This window comes from Pelodiscus sinensis, chromosome 5, assembly GCF_052426305.1.
Source record: "Pelodiscus sinensis isolate ZL-2025 chromosome 5, ASM5242630v1, whole genome shotgun sequence".
Taxonomy (NCBI): domain Eukaryota; kingdom Metazoa; phylum Chordata; order Testudines; family Trionychidae; genus Pelodiscus; species Pelodiscus sinensis.
In genome coordinates this window covers 124,232,679-124,250,925 of record NC_143056.1, presented here as the reverse complement: position 1 = coordinate 124,250,925, position 18,247 = coordinate 124,232,679, and the positions used below count along the sequence as shown (strand labels likewise).

At 47.6% G+C, this 18,247-nt stretch overlaps 1 protein-coding gene across 1 annotated transcript in view; it reads left to right on the top strand.

Annotated features, from left to right (window-relative positions):
* Window positions 1-334: 334 nt before the first annotated feature.
* Window positions 335-18,247, top strand: part of LOC102449708 (ras-related and estrogen-regulated growth inhibitor-like) — a 33,886-nt gene continuing 15,973 nt past the window's right edge. Inside the window, exons 1-3 of the mRNA XM_014577822.4 lie at window positions 335-546; window positions 14,965-15,021; window positions 17,723-17,796. Of these exons, the coding sequence (XP_014433308.2) occupies window positions 450-546; window positions 14,965-15,021; window positions 17,723-17,796 (228 nt within the window). The 5' untranslated portion in view covers window positions 335-449. The remainder of the gene's footprint in view (window positions 547-14,964; window positions 15,022-17,722; window positions 17,797-18,247) is intronic.

The following is an 18,247-nucleotide window of genomic DNA, read 5'->3' as shown; positions in this document are numbered from 1 at the left end:
GGAACAAAAATAAGGATGAGGACAGGTAAATAGAGGGTTTATTTCCATTCACAGTCCATTCCAAAGCATCTCATGATCGGGCCCACGGGCAGCCTATTGACTATCCCCTAGAGCTGGGGCCGCTCTGCCCAGGCTAGGAGGGGTGGAAGGAGGCAGGCAGCTACCCTAGAGACAAGAAAGGAGCAGGGAGCCTGTCGTGAGGGGAGATCCCGCCCCCGAGGCGCTGGGAAGCGGCTGGAGAGCGGGAGGGCTCTAGGGACCGGGGAGCAGCTGCGGGGCTGGGGAGAGGGGTGATCCCGCCCCCAGGGGCTTGGGGAGCGGCTCGCCCGCCCGGTCCTGGGCGGAGCTCTGGTCTCTCCAGCTGCCGCCTCTGCGCGCCCGAGAGCTAGAGCGCAGCGGCCGCGGAGCATGGAGCCGGCAGCGCCCTGAGCCCCTTCCCCGGCGGCAGCATGAGCTTCCCGCGACCCCTGCGGCGCTCGGTGAGCCTGAGCCCGGCCCGCACGCTGCGGCTGGTGGTGCTGGGACAGGGCGCCGTGGGCAAAACAGGTAGGGACGCTGCCGGGGCTGGCAGCCCCAGGGCCCGAGTCTGTGACCCCCGCCCGGCAGGGCAGCGCCAGCCGCCTCGCCCAGCAGCTTCCCCGGGGGCGGGAGCGAAGGGCCAGGTGGGGAGAAGGCGCCGGCTGCCCGCGTCCCTGCCCTGCCCGGACCCACGAGCAGGCGGCTTCCCCCGCCCCCGCGCTGCCGGGGGGCCCTGGGTTTGCAACAGCCCCCTCCCGCCTGCTCCGTAGCATCTTCCTGCTGCGGCCAGCGGGTGTGTTATGGGCTCCCCGGCCAGACACATGCGCTGGGGGGGTGGGACAGGTCGCTCCCCGAGGGCTGGCTGCTTGCCGTGCCCTTCGCAACGGGAGCATGGGGCGGGCGGGCAGCCCTGGGCGCCACAGCAAGTCTCTGCGCGGCAGCGTGGCGTGAAGGGAGCGGGGCTGCAGGCAACAGACCCCAGGCTGCTGGAGGCGCTGAGCGTCCCCTCGTTCCACTTGGAGGGAGGCGTTTTATCCCGTCAGCATCCGCCTGCAAAAATGCTCCTTACAGACCAGCGGGGCTTAGTCGAGACTCCTAGGTCAGCGGGGTTATCTGGGGAAAATGCAAAAGCCAGTTTAAACTCTGCATTTCCTGCCCGTGGTTAGTACATTAAAGGAAACAAGCCATTAATGCCCTTTCGTTAAAAGTTTGAGGGTGTTTTTTAAAAAGTTGAACGACTTTGACTGCACTTTTAAGTGACTTTCTTTAAGACTGGGAGTAAGGACTTGTTCGTCTCGTCTTTGTTGCACCACTACTTGCTGTAACTTTAAACAAGCCAGCTCGCTCTCCTCCACCCCAATTTGTCCATCTTTGTCAGTTTAGATTGGAATCTGTTTGAGCAAAGACCATCTTCTACTATGTGCTTGTACAGCAGTTGGCACAATGGGGTGAGAACCTATATAGGAGCTTCTAGTACTACCAATAATGGGGTATGCTGGTATATTACTGGGGGTAAGTGGTGTTGGCAATTGAAATGCAAATTTCCACATTAAACCCCGGGAGAGTAGTGTGATCATTTTGGAGTGAGGGAGTGTTTTAAAGAACACTTCCCCTCCATTTATTTGCCCACTCCAGATATGTTTCCCCTGTCTGCTTCACAGCCAATATGGAGACTTTGCTTTGGTTGCAGATGTTGTGTTAGTTGTGCATTCCCACTGAATTTATTCCTTTGTAAACTGGTGAATTCCTTTGTAAACTGGTGTCAGTGGGGAAAAAAATCACAATTTTTTGAAATTTTTTTTAAAGGAAGTGAAATAATCTCTTGGCGTTACCATTTTCACTTAGTTTATGATTTTTTTTAAATTTTGTTTTATTTCAGCATATAAACATGAAAAGATCACCAAGCACAGGCTTGGCAGGTAATGGAAAGAGAATTAAAAATGCAATCCATCTCAAACAAAACCAAAAAACCCTGCAATTGCAAAGCAACAGTCTTTCTTCACGCAGAAAAGAAGGCAAACTGCACCGCCTTCACTTCTGCTCCTGTAAAATACTAATTCTCCCACCAAATAAATAATCACGCTGCTCAGATAGACAAGCGTTGCAGTCAACACCACATTTAGGCTTTTTCAGACCAGGAAAAGGAAGGAATACTAAATTGGAGGGGACCTCATAGGAAAACATCCCACCAGCAGCCCTTATTATAGGACACAGTTGCAACAAAGACAGCACCTGAATGTGGCTCTCACATGGGTGTGTTAGGTGTCAAAAGCCCCCAACGCAGAAGTTTCATGTGGGCAGAGCATGACAAGACCTTGTGTAGGTGAAGGGATCCTCCCACACCCAGCTGCTTGTAGAATCGGGACCTATGTGTGGTATCTCGGCCAGGGCTGAGTAATTGGAAGTGGGAAGAGCAGATGGAACAGTCGATGATACAGTCACATGAGCTGTTTCATGCAGAAGAATGCTGGTAAGAAAACCCCACAAACAAACAGTTGGTAAATCTCATAACCTCAAAGCTGAATATATATTGGTCCGTCATGCACTTTAACTCATCAGCCATAACGCTTAATCAAAGTGTTGTAGAGAGAACATATTTTGATTGTAATTATAGGTGATGATTTCCATTTGAATTGACCCTGAAATGAATTATATCCCTCTCTAAAATGACTGTGGGGTTGTTTAAAAGTCTCAGGGGGCAGCTGTGTGTGTTAGTAACTTTAGAAACAACTTTAAAAAAACCCGAGAAGTGCTGTGGCACCTTAGAAACTAACAAAAATATATATAGTACCATGAGCTTTCATGGGCAAAACCCACTTCTTGTTTGTTTTAAAAGATGCAAGTGTGCTAATGCACTTGACAAGGCTTTTGGCCTTGTCCACACGGGGGATTTCCCCTGATTGTAGTAATCACTAACTAGACATCTGCATAGCAACAGCAGTGCAAAGCAAGAGTATGTCTACATTGTAGCTGGGAGTGAACCTCCTGGCCTGGGTATACAGCAGGGGTGGGAAACCTCAGGCCCAGGGGCTGGATGCGGGCCCCAGCTTGCTTGGATCCGGCCCCTGAGGCTCAGCATTGGGGAGTTCACACTGGTGCTCCAGCCCTCCTGCCACCCACTCGCAGTGCTAGAGCATACAAATTCTACTAGCCTGGGCCCCCCAGGCTCTGGTGTCCAAGGGGAATGTGGGGAGCGCCTTTCTCCTTCTCAGGGCTTTCTCACTTTGCTTCTTACATGTGTGCAGCCCCTGACTGATTTTTCTGTGGGTTAGTGGCCCCTGACCCAAAAAAGGTTCCCCACCCCTCCTCTGTAGGCTCAAGGCTTGCACAAACATGGTAAAAATGGCTGCCGTGTTGTGGCACTCTTCCCTCCACTACCCTTATTCCTTGTGAAGCTGGAGTAAGAAGTCCTCCAGTTCGACATTATTTCATAATAAAGGCTTGTAGTGTAGACGTGCACTATGTTATTTCGAAATAACGCTACTGTGTAGACGTACCCATAGACTATTATTATTTATTTTTGTATTACAGAAATATTCTGAGGCCCTAGGTGAGATCTAAGCCTCATTGTACTTACTGCAGTACTGAGAGACAGGCTGTGCCTCGAACATTTTATAAATCTAAAAATGGATAAAACAGTCAATTGTCCCCATGTTGCAGATAAGGAACTGAGGCACAGACTCAATAATTTGCTGTTGGTTACAAAGGAAGTATATAGCAGTGCTGGGATTTGAACCTAGGGTTCTTGAGTCTAGTGCTGTCCTCTCTTGTTCTGATTTTTAAACATGCCCCTGTATTGTTTTTAACTCACACATGCGTGCATAGTGTTAGTGCATGAAAACCAGAGTCTAAGTAGTTTTTGTTATCCAAGCTAAAAAAAATGTAAAAGTGAAACAAGCCTCACAAATGAGGAAGAATAAATTTTAAAGACAAGGTGGGCGAGGTATAAGATCTTTTACTGCATCAACTTCTGTTGGTGAAAGAGATGAGCTTTCAAACTGCACAGAGCTCTTCAGTGGCCCTATCTAGCTGAAAAGCTTGTCTCGTTCACTAACAGAAGCTGGTCTAATGCAATATATTCCCTCCCCCTCCTTGCCTCTCTCATATTCTGGGACCAACATGGCTACAACACTGCAAATAAAAAATGAATTAGATTTTTTTAAAATCTCCTTGGTTTAAATCAAATGATGTGCTACTACTAACAGCTCCTCTTCACATCTCCCTTCCCCTCAGTCCGCTTTGTATATTGAGAGCTGTGTCCTGTTAACGATCCTTTTGGAATTAGACAGTTAAATTAGAGGTCAGCTTCAGAGAGCTATGAGGGACACTCTGCGTGAATCCCTTCCACATGTAGCGGCAATTAAAATCTTGAAAGGTGGCTAAAGACGCATTTACAAAAGTAACCCGCTTTTTGAAAATAATTTAACTGCCAACCCTTTGAAGTGGTTGACTGGAAATCCTCAACAGGTGTCATTGCTCACAACAAAACACTGTGACCAGGACAAAACCATGTTCAAAGCCATTGCAGGAAGTAGGTCTGGATTTGAGAATCATCAAAGTTGAGCTGATTTAGGTCAGGCTTATGCAGTTCAATATCCAAACTTTAAACTACAGATAAGTCACTTCATAAATCCAGAATATCCAAATCCTTTATGTTTGCTTCCCTCTCCCACTCCACACTGTAGCATCTAAGGTCAAATTTTGACACTAGCCAATGTAACCACAGTGATATTTCACAGGAAAGAAGGGTCTGTTTATTAAGGATTAATACGTGATTAAGACATGTCACAATCATGTTGCTGCTGACATGAATAGCATGTGATATAAAGGGCTATATGCACATTGGTAGGTAACATTATAAATGGCTATAAAGTATTATTACAAGCCATAATTCATTAACCATTTATATACGGAACCCTAATATAAAGTGTGACCATGTCTACTTTTTAATTCCCCCTTTCTGAAAGGTCAAGATGAACAAAAAAGTTCTTAATGTTGATTTTCATATTGTCACGCCTCTCTGCCCTCATCCCACTTCCTTGTATTGGCAGCTTCTGTTGTGTTCTTGTACCCAAGCCAATTTTTAATCAATTTAATTGGTTCTCCATCTTAATACAGTACCACATGTTGCAGCTTTGGGAGATTGCCTAGAGCGTGCTACAATATCAGGTGGTCCCTAGAAATCAGGTTTGATTTGTTCCGCCGTCTCACCCTTTCTCTGACAATCAATAATGTCTTTCAAGAGGAAAATAAATACCTGATGCAGGATCTAGCTTTCAGGGAGCTCTGCTGGACAGTTTTTATTAAGCTATAGTGTTTTTCTGCCTATTTTGGTCGCTTGTCAATACTTAAAACACAAGGAAAATGAAACCAGGGACCTGTAAAATTCCTTGGATTTTTCCATTTATTATTTAATAAGTAATAGAGAGTAAGTGTGACAGATGACCGAAGTTTATGGAATCCCCAGAAAAATTATTCAGATTATTAAAAATGTGTCTCAGAACACTGACTGCATAGTAAAGATTAACAAGGGGCTAACGGGCTGGTTTAAAGTTCACACCGGCACAAGGTAACATTGCATGTTATCCACCATCTGATTCTGACTCTCTATTGATTTTGTTACGTGATAGACACTAAATATGGAAAAAGGCGTTGCATGGATAGGTGGTGAGATTTGAGTTGTAGACTTGGCAGACTGTATCTGTCCTATAAATAAAATGATTGAGGATATTCAGCAAATAGGATTGCCACCTGTCCAGACTTTCCCAGAATTATCCCTTTTTTGATGTAATTGTTCCAGAAAATCTGTAAATAGAGTTCCAGTCTTTCCAGGATTGTCCTTCATTTGCAGTAAGGTCCAGATAAAATATTTAGCTGCCCCATTTTTTTTTGTGGAAGGTGGAAACTCTAGTAGCAAAAGACCAATCTTGCAAATTCTGTCAAGAGAATGGATCCTGTCAATACATCAAAGACAGAAGTTATGAAAATTAATTTACCTACTAATTTTTTTATCTGCTTGGAAAGTGAAATATGGAAAACTGCTAAGAAGTGTACTTATCTGGGTAAGCTCATGCACAATACTGGTGATTGAGTTTGATGTAAAGTCCAGAACAGGTAAAGCAAGTAGTATATTCCAAAAATTCCTTATCATATGGAAACCAAGTGTCATTTGCAAAAACACTTAAGATCTTTACAAGCAACTTCTTAAGTGTCCTGATATATAGACTAGAGTCCTAGAAAAATAATAGACCCATCCAAAGTGAACTGAAAAGTTTTTAATGCTGCTATCTGCATAGAATATTCAAAGTAAAAAGGACTGATAAAATAAGGGTGCGTCTAGACAAACACTCTATTCATGGCCACCTGGGGTGCAAATGTACCTCCCACTAGTTGGCCACACACTGTGTCCATGTGGACTAGGGATGTAAAATCCCATTTAATTAGTTAACCTGTTAAACTTTATGTTTAACTGGCTAGCCGATTAAACAGGGATGAGTAGGGGGGGGGGGAAGAACCCCCACCTCCTGCCCGTCATGGCCTGGCTACCACTGATTAACCCTCCGCATCCCTATTGTGGACCTTGCGACCAAGCCTGCCAGACGGGGCTGGAGAAAGGGGGCAACTGCTCTGGGGCCAGGAGATTCAAAAGGGCCTGGGGGCTCCTAGCCACTGTTTCTGCTACTGTGGCACCAGCAGTGGCTGGAGCCTCAGGCCCTTTAAATAGCTGCTAGAGCCCTGTGGGGTGCACACTGGGCAACACTAAGGGGAAGGGCTTGATGCTACCCCTTCTGCCTGAGGCCCTGACCCTTCCATGAGCATGGAGCCAGGTCCCCTCCCACACCTTGTCTCCTGTTTGCTGCTATGTACTAAAAGTCTCCTAGCACAGCGGTGTGTAACCTGTGGCTGTCTTCCCGTGTGTGTGTGTCCACAACGCTTTGATTGGGGCTGGCGCCTGATGTACAGGGGTGGGGAAAGTGGCAGGGGACTGGCACTTTAAATTAAAGGGGCCACAAGAAAATTTTCCCGGCTCTGGGAGTCGCGAATGAAAAAAGGTTGAGCACCACTGCCCTAGAGCAGTGGTTCTCAACCTGTAGTCCATGGATCTCTCGAGGTCTGCAGACTAAGCCTGAGGTTTCCAGTGGGTTCCACACCTCCAGGCATTTGGGCAAGGCGAGTGAGGCGGTTGTCTTGTAGGGTTGCCAGGTATCTGGTATTAACACAGTCCGGTATTTTTGCCTCCTGTCCGGTAAAAAAATTTATCATATGGAACCCTGGACACCCTCCCCCCCCCACTTACCTGGTTCTGCAGGGGCTTGTCTTGTGGCTGGAACAGAAAAACAAAATGGCTTCCAGCAAAAAGCCATACTGGTTTTTTTTTTCTTAATAACTGCTGTCGGGGTCTTTTTTTCTGTGTGCGCGCTCAACAACTTTGGTCTCCCCCCCCTTTTTTTTTCTCAACAGAATTTTTGTCTTGGTGAGTTTTTTGGGGGGGGGGGGCAGTGTTTTTGGTTAAACCATTTGGCAACCCTATTGCCTTCGGCCCCGCACTTTCAGGGCCGCAGCTCCGCCCACCCGGCGGCTTACTCACTGCCCTTACTAGGAGCCGTGTGGCTCAGCCAAACCTAGCGTGCTGCCTTGGGCCCCACAAACTCTTTGGCCAGGCCTGCACACCTCCATTCAAAATGTGTTAAGAGGTTCACAAATCAGAACAAAATTTGAGAACCTCCACCCTAGTGCATTTAATTGTTTCGAAGCTAGAGTCCATTTCTCACTCCCTGCTGGACAAAGTGAACCCCTTTTACCTCCCAAGGGCTCCTGCCTGGCTGCTCCCTTATCCGCTGGAGCGGTGTTACTATTCTGAACTTGGTATGATGTCTGTCCAGTTTTAGGGCTCACCCCTGTTCCATTGGAACCAGTGGGAGTTTTGCCATTGACAGGTATGTGAGCAGGGGCAGACCCTTATTTCTCTCTGAGTCCAAACAAAGTAGAATTGGGGCCTTTTAAAAATCCTTTTTTTGTGTTTGCTCAGTAACTTCCCAGCCACACTGTTCTTTCTGGGTCAGTGACCCATAACATGATTCCTGTGGTTCTTTCACTGTGGGAAAGCTGTCTGGCTGTATTCTCCTATGACTGGAACACACAGTTGCTGCTCCATCCGGGCTTTAACCACAGCCTTCTTTCACCAACAAGACCCCACCCATGTCCTCTGTACGGCTGCCTGTCTCCACCATACCACCTACGTTCTTGACCTCAGTGCTCTGGTAATTATCCCTTCCCAGATGGAGAGAGTGTGTAGAATTTCACTTTCTGTACCTCCTGCCTCTGGCTGGCTGTGGTTCTCTGCTGAACTCTCTATGCTATTAGTAAGTCAATACTTTCTGAACCTCCACTTTGGGCTTTTGTCTCCATTACTCATGAAGCATAGTCACAATCATTTCTTCCATGTGCGTAGGTGATTTGCTGTGGTTGTGTGTGTAACGTGGTGTAACCCACACACCTAGTGTGGTTCACTGTCCCAGGTAGTGGCACTTAGACCACTTACAGTGAGAGAGAAGAACAAGGGAGTTTTACAGCCTAAGCTGGGAGCCAGCTGGCTTTATAGCTCAAGCTGTAGAGACTCCCACGCTATGCTCCAGAGCAGTATTTCTCAACCTTTTTTTTTTTTTAATATATATAAAGTATTCCTTTTTAAAAAAAAAGTACCCTCCAGTACCTACAGTTTTTAGACACACAATTTTTTTCTACCATTGCAACACGTTTGTTTAAATAATTTAACCATAGCTGGGCGGGTGATGAAATTTTTGGGTGTAAAAAGCACAGAAACGCTGTAAAACTTTAAAACAAAAATTCAGTTTTCTCCAAATTTCAGTTGTGTTGATGTACCCCCCAGACGCCTCTTGAGTACCCCTAAGGGCACTCGTACCACTGGTTGAGAAACACTGCTCCAGAAGCCCCAGGTTCAAATCCACTGAGTGGTGGTTACAGTGGCACATAGATTCCTTTTCCCCTGCTCCTTCAATTGGATCTAGCTCCTGGCAGAAGAGAAGCCCTCACCCCCATCACCTCATCTTTCCATCCTGATGTTCAGATTTCTGTTCTACCCACTCTGCTGTTCCCTGCTAAACATTGAACCTTGCCTTTCTGTTCTTCACCTCCCCTGTGAAGTATTCAACTGATTAGTATAAATGTACCCACCACCATTAGCTTTCTCCCATCAGCGTGAACCCTGACCTTATCTCGCTGCACCCTTAGTGAGGCATTTCTGGGACTCCACTGGCTGTGTCTCTGCAGTGCCTCTTCCTGGCACTTTGAGTGTGTCCTCAACTCTCTCGTATTCTAGAAGAGCTGTCAAGGCAGGATCGCCTCTGTATTCAACAGTTGTTGAAATAGAGCAGTGGTCCCCAACCATTAGAGGCTGCTGGGCGCCAGGGGATGTGGCCGTTCGCCTGCCGGGCACCAGAGGACGGGGACACTTGCGCGCCCGGGGGTGGGGCCCCCCCAGGGTGGGGCCCCCCCAGGGTGGGGCCCCCCCATAGCCGCGTGCCCAGAGGCGGGGGGCTGTAGCCATGTGCTCGGGGCCGGGGCCCCCCATGCACCGCGCGTCCGGGGCCGGCGCCCTCCCCCCAAGCGCCGCGCGCCCGGGGCCAGCGCTTCCCCCACGCGCCCAGAGCGCGGACGGCCAATTCGTGGCGCTCCCGGGGCCGGCGCTTACTGTGCGCCGGGGGCAGGCTCCGGCACCACGCATGCTCCACGTGCCCGGGGCCTGGCCAGCCCCGAGCACTTGGCGGGCGCACACAAATGCCCCCGCGGGCACCATGGCCCCAGCAGGCACCGTGTTGGGGACCACTGAAATAGAGTCAGCCCAGAGTCCAGCCCCAAGGCATGCTAGGATAAGGCCAGAGGAGCCATTGTTGGCTTCATGTAGAGACCGTCAGCCCAGCTAGAGACGTTCAGTAAAGCTGCTAGCTCTTTACCTTGATACTCAGTCTTGGCTGCGGTTAGGGTGGGCGTATTAATTTTTCTTGTTTATGGTAACCTGACATGTGGGCGTTACTTGGAACACAATCTGTGACTTGCTAGCACCTTGTCTTCCCTCATTAAAGCTTCCCTGTCTAGCACGGGATGCCTTGAAAACTCTTGCATTTGAAGTAATGACAACACACTCCTTCCCTCCCACCTGCACACCAGTTCCCCTCTCCTGACCCCTGAGATTGTCAGGGACCTGTGTGTGAACGTCATTGCATTTATCAGGCATCCTGGGACTAGTGAAATAGAGATTCAGCGTGACAGCTCTCTAGCTAGATCTCCCTTGGAGTCAGTGGGAGCAACCCTAGGCCAATGCCGAGTGGTTCTGAAAATCCTGCCCTAAATGGGCATTTTTTTCTAATGTCCTGTAGTCTAGCTGTCCGTTAGAGCCCTTTTTATTCTAGGCATGTATGTGCACTTGCTTACCACATGGAAGAGTGATTGCCATCTGATGGCTGTTTGATGCACTCACTCAAGTTCCTAGTAGACAGGAATCAACTTTGCAATGGAAATGCTGAGACGATGGGCATCTATTGAGTCTCTGTGTCTAGTCAGCTTTTGGACTCTGCAGCAAACTGCGCTGTCACCCCTCCAGCTTGCTCTGCCAGGCCAGGAAGGAGGAATATTGGTGGGTTGGGGTGGAGAAGTTTGCTGCAAGCCCTGCCCCTCTTCTGTGGCAAAAGGCAGAGTTTGCATCTCCAGGACTTCAGCCCTGCAATTGCTCACTTTTTACAAAGAGCCTTTCCTCCTTCCTGGATGCTCCCAGGCTGTAGCCAGCTGAGCACCATCTGAAGAAGTGGACTGTGCCCGCAAAAACTCATGATGCCATCTACATATTTTGTTAGTCTCTAAGGGGCTGCAAGACTATTTGTTGTTTTTTAAGTTTCTCCATGTAGTCAGGTGAGCAAGGATCTGGTTCTCCCCACCGTTGGAGAGGGCTTTTGTCTAGGACATCTGCCCCATTGCAGCCAACTCTGAGGAGACATCTATTTCGTTCCCAGCCCACTGTACTTTACCTTTAAAAAGCCACTTATTTCCCTCGGGCAGCCTCCCTTGAGGTTCCTTTTCAGAGGTTGCTTGCGGGTTTGTCTGGCTTGCTCTGAGCGAATGTGGAAGAGACGACAAAAGCCAGTATTTTTCCATGGCAGGGGAAGGGAGAAAGGGGCATACGCAGAGTTCGGTGTGCCAGGGCTCGGCTTGGCCGTTCATGGCCAGGCACCTCTCTGCTTGCTGGGTCAATTATAAATATAAAAAATTGCTTGAGTCCCCAGCACCTCTTTCGTTGCCACTTAAGCACTGGGCATATGCAGTGTTGGGTCCACCGCTCCAGCATTAGGCTTTGTCCCGGTTTAGTCGAGCATTAAATTGGACACACAAAATTTGTGCTTCCCATCCCACTGTCCCTATTGCAGGGAGATTGGATGCTTGGATAGAGCCGTTTAATTGCATTCATTCCTCTTCTGTGGCTGTTCCCACCAGTGCTCTTGACTGAATGATTTGAGCTCTGTTCCTGCTTCCGGGACTGCCTGACTGGGAAATACAAAAGGGGAAAAAAAGACATTTTCACAGCCACCCTCCTGTAATTTGTGAAGGCCTAAAGCAAACTCCCCCTGAAGCCTGGCCAAGGGGACACCTGTACACCAAACCCATATCCGCATCTGTATCCGCAAAAAAGAGCTGCAGATATCTGCACTGACATCCCCAGATGCAGATACCCATGGATATGAAGTGGAGAGCTGCAAATTTTCAGGGTTCTAGATACAACATTTGTATCCATATCCATATTTGCAAAAATGAGCTACAGATATCCGCATCCAGATCCGCGGATATGGATACCCATGGATATGAAATGGCTATCGGCGGATTTTCAGGGCTCTACCTCTACGGCATTTTGAAGTGAGCAGTGTCAAAGGTTCCCAGCGGGGCTCTGCCTAGTGCTGGAAAGCTAGCTGTGGAGATGCTGTTTTGTAGTTCTGGTTGGGCTGGAGCTTGGCCTCCAAAGCCTAGGGTGGGGTTGAGCTAAAACAACATCCCTTCCCTGTGCTGGGGAGACACATTCCCAGAGGTAAATGCAGCCTACGTGTGGCATGGGAGAGGTGACAGCAAATAAAAGAGGAAGGAGAACGGTTCAGGGTTACATTTCAAGCTGTTCCTTGTATTGACCCTTCTGTCTCACCACCTTCCACTCCTCATGTTCCTAAACGTAAATATTCTTTATGGTCATTTTGTTGTGCATAGTATTTCAAAAGGACACTGCCGAGCATCAGTAGAACCTAGCTTTGAACGATATCGCTCCCTCCTCCCCCCCCCCCGTTTGCCAAGCTCCTCAGATTTCTTTAAGAAAATACAAACGTTGTGGTGCTGAGCCTTTGCTGTGTTGAATGATTCAATTTGTGTTTAATAGATTAAACCTGAGAATGAAAGGTTCAATAACTAGTACTAATAAACTAGTAGTTTAAAACTAATAAAAGAAAGTTCTTCTTTACACAGTGTATAGTCAACCTGTGGAACTCCTTGCCAGAGGAGGCTGTGAAGGCTAGGACTATAATAGAGTTTAAAGAGAAGCTAGATAATTTCATGGAGGTTAGGTCCATAAAAGGCTATTAGCCAGGGGATAAAATGGTGTCCTTGGCCTCTGTTTGTCAGAGGCTGGAGAGGGATGGCAGGAGACAAATCGCTTGATCATTGTCTTCGGTCCACCCTCTCTTGGGCACTTGGTGCTGGTCACTGTCGGCAGACAGGATACTGGGCTAGATGGACCTTTGGTCTGACCCAGTACGGCCATTCTTACGCTCTTATGGAAATTCATCAGAGTCCCTCAGAAAAGGCAGGGGACATGCACAGTTATGTTACCTGGTCCAGTGGTTTTCAACCTACGGGTCGCAACCCAATACTGGGTTTTTTCTCGTTGCTGCAAGGTGACCGGTGGCGGTACTAAGGCAGCTACTTGCCTGTCCTGGGACCGCAGACTGCGCTGTGCCCCAGAAGAAGCCGGCAACAGACCCAGCTCCTAAGTGGTAGGGGAGAGTGCACAGGGCTTCGTGGTCTGCTTCTGCCCTGAGCTATAGCTGCTACTGGTTGCTTCTGGGGTGCAGCATAGTAGAGGCAGGAAGCTGCCTTAGCACCCTCACTGCACTGCTGACCGGGAGTCGTTCAAGCTAAACTCCTGCCCCCCCCAAAGCCAGAGCCCCCTCCTACATTCCAAAACTCTCATCTTCAGCCCCACTATGTAGCCCACACTCTAGTCAAAGTATGTTGGGTCGTGGCATTAGTGATTTTCTTCAACTGAGTCATGAGAAAAAAAAGTTTGAAACCCACTGCTTTAGTCTGATGTGACACATCCAGATCCCTGTGTCCTGCCAAGGCATATGCACATGCTGACCTCCAGCCCCACTGAAGTCACACTGCATCAAGTTAAGCACAAGCAGGATTGGGACTACGGAGCCCAGTTTGCCAATATCACCCATGCAGAAAAGCCTATTTAATTGTGATGACCTGGATTTTAGAGTGTTCAGCAGAGTAGTCGCTGACGGCTTCTATCCTCTCGTTCCATCACAAAGTGTAGGATTCAGGCCAGCAGTTTTGGGTGACATTCTGTGTTAGGCAACAGGTCAACGAGATAGCTCTGTTCTGGTCTTAAAAAATCTGTGGGTGAAAACCTGTCTCCATTGAAATCAATGCAGCTCCTCTGGGTTAGCAATGAAGTGTTATTTTAAAACGTGCCATGTTCTAATGGATAGATGTAGGAAACGTGAAATTGCTGAAGGAGCAAAAGCCTAAGGCAAAGGCAACTTGTCAAATGCCACTGCACTGCTGTATATTGACGTGGGTTTGTTTTCTCTTGATATTGCATCTGGGTGCGAGGGAAATATTTGTGCACAAATACAGGGTTAAGAGAAGCACTGTGAGGCAAGATGGGCCAAATCCACCCCTAAAAGACATTTCCAACTGAAATCAATAGGATTGCCCCACATGCATGTCAGGTTAGAATTTAATCCATCTCTGCCACTGTATGGTTAGAGACTTTCAATAGGTTTTAAGGCGAGAAAGGACTATTAATCTGACTTCCGGAACTGCACAAGCTATGGAATTCTGCCCAGGGATGCCCGTGGCCCGCCTAACAGTATGTGACTGAGCTAGAGCATATCTTTTAAAAAGATAATCTGACTGCTGCTAGAGATTTGGGTTTGTAAAGAGCTCCTGTATAAAAATATCTTTGGGCAATGCCGGCCTAGTTTTCACCCAACAATCGGGAGAACAGACTGTTGGCAACACTCTGAACTTCAACTGTTGGAAGCTGCTGAGCTTAACTCTTAGTTCTAGTCAGTTGCCCTGGTAAGCAGGGTACAGAGAGGCCCAGTTAAGCTGTCTCTGCTCTTGTGTTCACACACTTGCAAGTCCCCACTCTGGATTTGGGCAGAGAACTGCTTGCTGGTCAAGGTAAAGTTACCTTCAGATCCTTTCCAGTCTAGCTGCGGTAAGCCTTGCAGTGTTCAGCCTTCAAAGTCCTAGGGTACTGGAAATCGGTCTTGGCAAATCTGCCATTATATGCTCTCCCCTGCTCCATAGGTTTTCAAAAAGCAGCATTGTCTCATGCAGGGAAGAGTGTTTTCTGTTTGTTACATCATGTTTATTGATGCGCATGGTTACACTTTGGAGTAGCTTCTTCAGAGATCCTGACCGGCTCTCAACGGAGTTACTAGTATACATTGTTGGGATCAAACCCCTCCATTTGCTGAGCCCAGCAGAGCACGCTGTCATGAGCCTGTGGTCAGGATTGGAAGGTGACCTCACTTCAGTGAGGAGCAAACTCATCAGATCCCTCCTGTCTCAATTAATCAGTGTCTTACTGAGTTTACTTTGCTAATCACAACTGACATTCAGGGCTTTTTGTTTTTCTTTTGTTTTCCTCCGACACAGCTCTAACTGTGAGATTCATCACCAAGAGATTCATTGGGGATTATGACCCTACTCTAGGTAAGCAAGTATTTATTATTTCTGCTATAGTGGGGCTCCGGGAATCCATCACGCCAGGTGCTGTACAAGTATAGTATCTCCTCTATTAAATATTTACTTAGTAATCTGGAAGCAGCTTGGTCTCAGGATATTTTGGGGGGAGAAAGGCTTTTGATGCATGGAACCAAAAGGGTCAAGAGATTTCCAGAGCCCTAGTATCTGGGTGTGTCCAGTCTGAGCACCCTCCTTCTGAAAATCAGTCCCATTGACTGGTGTTTCAGTCCAAAAACCACTAGCCACTGAAAATGTAGATAATTTCCTCTAGTCCAGGTTATCCACTGGACAGTGTTTTCATGTACAAGCACAGGGTTTTGTGGTTGGCAAAGGGTGTGCTGGAAATTCCTCAGCCTTGCTGCTTTCATTGAAGAAATGGCTGCTCCCTAGCGGAAAACTCAGATAAAACAACCCTGCTAATTCCCTGTCTGTCCTGTATTTTCTTGAGTTTGCTTCCTACAGTTTGTTGTGACTAGAGACATTACGTTCAAAAGTAAATTAGTTTTCCTCTGGGAGTTCCTGTGTGCCTGCTGCTTATCCCTCACTTGGAGATGCTCTCTGTAGTGTTACCAAATATTTATACAGTGCTGTAAATATACCTGGTGCTACAGCCTTGATTTGCCAGACATTAATTAATGCCCATAATACCTTGTCGCAAGGTATGTAGGCAAGAATCCCAATGATCAATGGCAGAAGCAGGAATAGCATCTGAGGACAAGATTTTTAAAACTAGATGCCTAAAAGTAGACCCCTAAATCTCCAGTCAAAGTCCCAAGTATCCAAAAGCTTCCATGACACTTGTTCCTGAGTCCACTCTGTGCTCCATCCACTGAGCCATGCTGTTTTTTGGAATCCAAAGCAAGAAGAGAGACACTCTGGAGGGGCAAAGATCCTGTTTTCGTACGTGTCTATTTACTAAAGAATGAAGAATAGAAATCCTGGATCTTTCTCTCTGCAAAATTGTTGCTAAGCAGAATGTTGTGGGATTTATTTTCTGGAGATATTAGTGAGACTTTATGCATTCCACTCTGTTTTATATTGAAAACACAGTACAGATACCAGCATCAGTGTAACTTTTATCTCTTGTTTAAAAAAAACAAGATCTCCTCCTATCCTATTTGTGTGTAATATGTGCCAGAGTGTAGGCAAGCTAAAGGAGGTGGACGAGCAGCAGCAGGGCTGGCAGGCCCTATAAAATTATTTTTAGAATAGTTTGAAAGGATTCTTGTAGCTGTTAAGTCCCTCTTTGTTGGCAATTAAGTTGCCCTCATTCTCTTCCTGTCCCTTTTGTTCTTCAACCACTGATTGCTGCTGTCTCCCCCACCCTCATGTTTCCAACTAGGCAAAGGCTGGTGTGGTTTGGATTTTGTTTGTTTGTTTTTTCTTTACTTCCTTGTCTGTGTCCCTGGCTCAGTGGCCTTGCATATGAGGTCAGGGCCTCACGTGGGGCTCGTTTGTGGGATCCATCTCTAGAGGACTTAAAAGCATCACAGGAATTTCACGTGGATGTTTCTACTTTCCCTTTGCTGAAAATGGAAAAAAATTCAGGGCAGATAGCTCTCCCAGTGCCATCCCAAGCTGCACCAGTCCCTGCAGAAAAACTACCCAGAATGCAGCTCACCAGGGAGCAGTGCCGGGATCTCTGGCACCCATACCCAGAGAAGGCAGCAGCCACAAGCAATACAAAATAGTACCACTGCGGATACAAGGCAGAACCTTCCAGCTGTGGAGCACTTACCGTGTCGACAAACTCAGACAGAATTAAATCAATTCGATTATAGAAACAAATTGCTATTCCTCTCTAACATAGGCAGGGCTTTGGGGGAGCATAAGAAATGAGATTTGAATGTGATGCTTCTGTGCACCCATAGCTGTTAGTGAACATCCCTTTGTTTGTTGAGTAAGAGCTTTTGTCACTTGCATGCCCAGGCTGCTTGATCCTGCAGCAGCATCACTGTCTTGTGTGGCATCACAGCTGGTTGTCACGGAATTAGCTGTGTCAACAGAAATCTAGCTGTTCGACTTCCTCACAGGACGGGACAAGGAGGTTTGGAGCAAAGGTGGGCTGGAAGGGAGCAAACAGTTTTTAAAACAAATTTCTTTGACAAATCGGAAAAGAAGCTAGGAACGTGTTACCAAAACACATGCAACACATCAGATCTATATATAAAAAGAAAGACCAGGCTATGCAAATCCATTCCCCTGACCCAGCATGCTCTGGCATCACCTTTTAGTTCTCGGACAACGTCTTTTGGTGAAGATGAACAAATAAGACTTTTCAGAACCTGCTTATGCCAGACTCGGGAGGTTTAGGCATTCGAGATGAGGACAATGTGTGGAAGTAAAGATGGTGGCTTTTTGCACTGTTCACCGTGAACTTCTGTGTCTTGCTTTCTGTAGCTGGGAAGGCTGCATTTTGACTGTGTCTCCTTTAAGAGAGGTCCTGACCCTGCTCCCTTTTGAAGTCAATGGCAAACTCCCCATTAGCCTTGGGAGCACCAAGAATGTGTCATGGGTGGGCTGGTGAGCAGGAAATGCCTCGGTGCCCCAGCTGTGTGATTGGTGCCTTTTCAGTTAGCATGCTCTTTGCCTAACGGCGCAGAGTGGAATCTCCCCCGTGCTCTGGGTGGAGATCAGGGGAGTTCTCATGCCTCTCTGTTTCCCACAGAAATGATTTACAGACACACGGCTGTCATTGAGGGGGAGATGGTGCACTTTGAGATCCTCGACACCGCAGGACAGGTACGGACATGGTCACCACTTTAATGGGCAATCAGTGTAGTAAAAAAAAAAAAAAAAAGCTACTCAGAAAACGGCCCCAAGGGTGGAGCGTTGCCTTTTCATCCTGCCTTGCTGTGATTGGCCCCATGGATTGCAGCAAGGAATATGCTGCAGTTGCCTAAGAGGTAGTCGGTGCATATCTCTGGGCTACGAGGCTTACCCAGTTAGGGTTGGCACTTGCTGGTCAGTCACTTAAGCAGTTCCAGCAAAGGCCACCTGGCAGCAGAAAACCAGGCTGGCAGGGAGGACGGGGGGGAAACGTGGTTGGAGCAGCGGAGGAAGTCAGCACTGGTGGAAGAAGTGTTGAAAGCAGCACTCGTGCTAGACTGAGATCCCGGCTGCTCCGCCAGGTGTGGAATATTGAACAGTGAGCCTGTGACTCCATCCAGAGGCAGGAGAGAGGGTTGCTCTA